This window comes from Prosopis cineraria, unplaced genomic scaffold, assembly GCF_029017545.1.
Source record: "Prosopis cineraria cultivar Desert tree isolate PC_DT_omini unplaced genomic scaffold, ASM2901754v1 PC10, whole genome shotgun sequence".
Lineage (NCBI taxonomy): Eukaryota > Viridiplantae > Streptophyta > Magnoliopsida > Fabales > Fabaceae > Prosopis > Prosopis cineraria.
The window spans coordinates 12,922,090-12,928,418 of NW_026555341.1; the positions used below are offsets into that span (position 1 = coordinate 12,922,090).

Sequence of the window (6,329 nt, forward strand, 5' to 3'; positions counted from 1 at the left end):
ATTTAATGGTGAGGTGACACTGGTAAAAAAAAAAAAAAGATACTAGGTGCATGTTTCCAAAAAGTTTTAAGACATTTTTATCATTTAAATTATGAGTTTAAAAATGTTTAGGACCTGAACTCATTTTTTGCACAATTTTCTTTCTTAACTTTTAAAAATGATACTATTTAACTTTATCATTAATAAAAGTTAATTTTAATCTTTAATTGAAAATAAAATAACATAAAAGAATCTCAAAAATTATAAAAAATGAGTAATAAAATTTTCTTGATCATTTTTTATAATTTTTATGATCATTGTTTATAATTTTTGACTCATCTACTATACTTTTTTGGTTTTTTCTATTATTTTTTGATTAACTAACATTTAAAATTAATTTTTGCTAATCATAAGAGTTAAATTATATTATTTTTAAAAATAAAAAAATATTAAACAAATAATCAATTTAGAGTTTCTGACACTCTAAGATAACCTATTATCAATTTGAACTATTATTTTTTTAAAGAAAATCAAAATTTTTAACTCGAATGACTTATTAATTTAATTTACGTGATTTTTTTTCTTAAAAAAAAATTTAACTACTTCAAACTCTGATGAAATTATGGAGGGTAAATTAATTTTCTGTTCACGGTAATTTTTTTTGTTTGTGAATTCTTTTTTATATTTTATAAAAAAATAATAATAATAATTTTTAAATTATGTAGATGATAATTTAATTTTTAAAAATATCATTGATGAAATTTTTAAATTTTTATTTGTCAATAACTTAAAAAAAATATTTTATTTTTATTGATAAATTATAATTTTTTATTTAATTTTTATTGTTCTTTAAAAAAATTATAATTATTTAAATAAAAATTATAAATATAATTTATTACTTTAAAAATTTATTTTTTTTAAAATAATATAAATTAAATTTAATAAATTATAATTTTTTATTTGATTTTTATAATTTATAAAATAAAAAATATTATTTTTTTTAAAAAAATTACGATTCAAACTTGTTTCTTTATACTAAAAATCATATTTAATAAATTATAATATTTTATTTAACTTTTATAATTTATAAAATAAAAGTTATCATCCTTCAGGTAAAAAATTATAATTGAATCTTATTATTTTTTAGTAAAGATAAAACATTTTTTTTTAATTACTGATAAAGACGTCTTTAAATATCTCATTAAGATTATATTTTTTTTATAAATTCAATTATTACTATGAAATTTTATTATATATTTTATCGTGGGCAGTAAATTGATTGATTGATGTGATGACTCCTGAAAGGACGTGGGTGTCCGCGCTGAAGCCGTCCGCACTGGATTACTCCTGAAATTCAAACCCAGTGGATTCATTTCAGAACCGCGGTTTCTTCCCTCGCTCTCTCTCCCTCACAGTTTATGAACCAATAAGCACTCAGGAACTCACTGTCACCTAGCTAATTTCTGTTCATCGTCAATCTCGCCATCTCAAGCTTGGGTACTGCGTTCATCAATGGCGCCCGCTACTCAACTCCCTTGCGATTGTGACGGTGTCTGTATGATCTGCAAGAAGAAGCCTGCGGAGGAAGAAAAGTTGACATGCAAAACCTGTGCTTCCCAATGGCATGTCGCCTGTCTTTCTCATCCTCCCGCAACCATGGGGGAGACGCTTCAGTGGGAATGCCCCGATTGCTCAACTCCACCCTCCGATTGTCCTCTGGTGACTATTGGCAAAGCCGTAGTCGACGGGACCGGTGACTTGGTGGCCGCGATTCGAGCGATTGAGGCCGATGCTTCCCTTACGGAACTTGAGAAGGCTAAGAAACGTCAGCAACTCTTGAGCGGAAAGGCTGGGTCGGAGGAAGACGAAGGTGGCGTGAAGAAGAAGGTAGAAGGTGAAGGGAAGGACGTGTTGGATATTCTTAGTGGAACTCTGAACTGCTCCTTCTGTATGCAGTTACCCGAGAGGCCGGTTACGGTAAATCTGACTTAACTCTGATACTAAATGAGCAGCAACTGTATCTGTTTTCATTAATAGTTGCAGAGATCCAGATTTTTCTGCATTGTCTTTCGTGTTCCCAGGTTACTTCGTTAAAATTGCTGTTGTCAATTGTTAACTCTTTTTATTTGACGATTCTTTTTTGTTCCATTTGACTGGAGCTAAAAATCTTATCTTTGGGTGTTCCAAAAAAATAAAATAAAATTATCTTTGCGTTGTGCGGGGAATTTTCTTTGTTCTCTTGATTTGAACGATTTGATTGTGGATGTACTATGAGCATTCAAATTTATAATTACCCTTGAATCCATTCCCTTTTTACCTCATACTTTCACGTTATTAGTTGATTTGCTGGGGCATCCATCTATTCAGTAGTTAGTTGGTTAAATGTTACTCGTTGCAGTTGAGATTTATTAAAAGATTTTAGTTCAACTGCTCAACTTCAAAAGGAGTTTTAGTTTTTTCCCCCTTTTTAAAATTGTCCCGTGACTTTCACGCTGCATCTCTTCTTGTCAGCAGGTTCTAATCTTTCAGCACATAGTCTACCTTTATCCGAGGATTTACTTATTTTGAGCCATTCTATTTCACGATTCCCCTCAACTACTGCACTGTTAGCGTAGACTTCTGTTGTATGCCTATTTGTCATTACATCAGTTTACTAGCGTTTGGGATTTCTGAGCAAAGAATACAAGTTTCTTAAGACTCTTGTGGCCAGCTTAGTTTCTTTGCATTCATTTACATTCTGCTATCTTGTATTGTACCATTCTAGAAACGAATAGTGGTAACCAGCATACTATAATAGTTCGATTAAACGAGGGATCTAATTTAGTGGCCTTATCCAGACTCCATGTGGCCACAATTTCTGCCTAAAATGCTTTCAGAAATGGATTGGACAAGGAAAACTAACATGTGCCAAGTGTCGTAGTGCCATACCTTCCAAAATGGCAAGTCAACCACGTATTAATTCTGCACTTGTCATTGCTATCCGTATGGCAAAGGTATCCAAAAACATTGGTTCAGGAGAAACCTCCAGAGTTTATCATTTTGTACATAACCAAGATAGACCAGACAAGGCTTATACTACAGAGCGGGCCCAAAGGAAAGGGAAATCAAATGCTTGCAGTGGAAAGATTTTTGTAACTGTGCCTCAGGATCATTTTGGTCCAATCCCAGCTGAGAATGATCCAGTGAGGAATCAAGGTGTGCTGGTTGGTGAATGTTGGGAAGATAGACTTGAATGCCGTCAATGGGGTGCTCACTTCCCTCATGTTAGTGGTATTGCTGGACAATCAAACCATGGGGCGCAATCAGTAGTTCTTTCTGGTGGCTATGTTGATGATGAGGATCACGGAGAGTATTTTCTTTATACTGGAAGGTTTGTAAAAGGATCTTAAATTGATATATTGTTTTTTGTTTGCTCTCCACATCTAAACTGTTTGCCCATACCCTATTTATTTATGCTGTCTTAACCTGAGTTTGAATGTTTTCACTATTTTTAGTTTTTGCTGATTGTTTGATGTTGTCTTTGCTAATGCATGCTAAGCTTTCATGTTCTTCCATTTAATTTTCTTATATTGCCGATTTGCTAACCTCTCCTTTGATTTTGGTCATCTCTGAATTGAGGTTATGTCCTCTTGCCTGGGGTCCCCCTTTTTCCTTTTCTTGTCCTTTTCTTTTCTATTTTATTTTGTTTTGTTTTTTAACCTATGATTCATCTTTCCTTGTTTCTATTGGATTCTTGTTGAAATAACTAACATGGCGCCTGTTGCAGTGGTGGTAGAGACTTAAGTGGAAACAAACGAACAAGCAACACACAATCATTTGATCAAAAGTTTGAGAAGTCCAATTTAGCTTTAAAAGTTAGCTGTTTAAAAGGTTATCCAGTTCGAGTTGTAAGGTAAGCACCTACGTTCAAAAAGATCAGTTCTTTGTTCATCTATCTTTGGAAGCTTATACTTGAGTTGGTGCTCCTGACCTGGTGTAAATTCTTTTGTTTAGTTGATCTGTTAGTACAATACAATATGAAGCGCTAAGTAGTTAGTTAAACAAACAAAACATGCAAGTGGGGGGTAGGTTAGCAGGAAAGTCAGTTCTAATGATGAATGAAGGTTAATTTTGCTTTCTCTTTATTTTTCTTTTATGACAATCTCAATATTGGTTGTTCTTGTTGATCTTTTCAACTTTTTAATCTAGTGAGATTTAGCAAATTGACCTTTTGAATGATGGATCATGCATTTTTATCCTCTACCTACTCTTTGTGATGTTAAATTTATTGTATGATTGACATGCTCAATTAGAGTGCGCTTAACCTTGAGAGTTTTAATGATACATTTTACTAAGCCTTAATCCATGCTTGCTAAGCTTTATGTGTAACATCTTAAATCTAAATGAGTAGATCTCACAAAGAGAAGCGTTCCTCATATGCCCCCGAACGAGGATTACGTTATGATGGTGTTTACAGAATCGAAAAGTGTTGGCGTAAACAGGGAATGCAGGTAGATATGATATTCCTTTATTCTTTTATTTTCTATGTTTTGGTCTTTGATTCATGCAACTTTTCTAAAGTCGTATGCTTAATTAGGGCTTCAAAGTTTGTCGGTACTTATTTGTTAGATGTGACAATGAACCAGCCCCATGGACAAGGTATGTATTATGTAGCTCACTGGAATGTGCTGATCCTATTTGAAATTCCTTCTACTAAATGATTCTAATTGTAACACAGTGATGATCATGGAGATCGTCCCCGACCATTGCCAGTAATTCCTGAGTTGCAAAATGCTACAGACTTAGTTGAAAGGAAGGCGAGTCCATCATGGGATTTTGATGTGAGTAATATTTCAGGATTTCACCTCTTAAAATATCTTATTCATTTTATTTCTAATTCAAAAATCTTCCTTCCTTTCTAAAATTGTTACTAAACGACACTATTTAGAATGCTTTATATCATATAATTAGAATTAGAGTTTTAAGAATATATAACGAATTTATGTTTTCCTTAGGAGGAAGGATCTTGTTGGAAGTGGAAAACACCACAACCTCCCAGTCAAAGGCATGTAAAAAGTATGGATCCCCAAGAAGTGAAAAGGTCAAGAAGAGAAATAAGGAAAGCCCAAAATCTTTCAGTCAGGGAAAGATTGCTGAAAGGTATTATAATCTTTATGCTTTGCTTTTATATTGGTCAACTTATTCTTTATCCAATTAAGTGGGTTATTTTCTGTGTCTGAAAGCATCAGTGATATCATTTAATATGGTCTTTTTTTTGCTTTGTTATGTTTCCATATGCAGGATTTGGTTGCCTCATCTGTAAAGAGGTTATGGGTACTCCTGTGACGACACCTTGTGCTCATAATTTCTGTAAGTCATGTTTGGAAGGTGCATTTGTGGGCCAGACTTTTGTGAGAGACAGAAGCAGGGGTGGAAGATCACTGCGGTTACAAAAGAATGTGATGAAATGCCCTGCTTGCCCAACTGACATTTCTGATTTTCTTCAGAACATTCAGGTGTGTCGTGCATAATTTGCTCTTTTACTTTTGTTTGGTTGATCTTTTTGATTATTTAACTAGGAAATTTCATAAGCTGATTGCTAAGTTCCTTGGTGGCATGCTTGTGTGACAGGTTAATACAGAGTTGTTGGGCTTAATTGAATCATTGAAAGCTGAGGCTGAAGAAAATGCAGAAGAAAGTGAGGATGAAGATGGAGCAGAGGCAGACTGTGATGGTACTGATGCTAAAATGGATGAAGACAAGGAAACTTCAAATGAGAAGCTTAATGATTCAGCTGAGGAAACTGATGCTTGCAAACTGCTGTCAAAAGGACTTGGTGCGACCAATCGAGTGGCCAAAGGTAATTGCAAAAGAAAGAGAGCTGATGCTGAAAAAGTTTCTCCCAAAATTGATAGAAGTAAAAAGGTTGAGGATGATGGAAATGATTCACCAGCAAGTCCTCTTCACTTGCCATCAGACGATTAATTATTACCAGTGGATTCAGATTTTGGTGGCTCTTTTATTTTGCTTACTGGTAACTGAAAAACTGTTGGTGAGTAGGTGTCCTGAAATCAACAACTGTATCTACATTGATGGCTTTGTTTGAGAGGAAGCTTTGTGCAATTGCTAGGGATGGGATCTACCCAACCCAATCTCGTTTTAATTTGTTGATATCATGTGTCATGATTGGGCCAAATATATTCCAAATTCTAAAGATTCCTATGTTGTTTTTGATGCCCCTTGGAGTCTGTTTTATGTTGTAGCCAAATAGGGGGATGATCATGATTCATTGTGATAGACTTATGCTTAATTCAACGGCCTGCAATGTTTAAGTTGTTGCATGTTTTAGTATATCCATTGTTTCAGGTTCA

General features: G+C 33.9%; 1 protein-coding gene across 1 annotated transcript; it reads left to right on the plus strand.

The window, feature by feature from the left end:
• The first annotated feature begins 1,346 nt into the window (after positions 1-1,346).
• LOC129284496 (E3 ubiquitin-protein ligase ORTHRUS 2-like) lies at positions 1,347-6,329 on the plus strand. The gene is made up of 9 exons (XM_054920000.1): positions 1,347-1,956; positions 2,817-3,349; positions 3,746-3,871; positions 4,370-4,469; positions 4,556-4,617; positions 4,697-4,799; positions 4,974-5,118; positions 5,260-5,474; positions 5,590-6,329. The coding sequence occupies exons 1-9, from the start codon at positions 1,492-1,494 to the stop codon at positions 5,941-5,943; spliced, it is 2,103 nt and encodes a 700-aa protein (XP_054775975.1). The 5' UTR covers positions 1,347-1,491; the 3' UTR covers positions 5,944-6,329.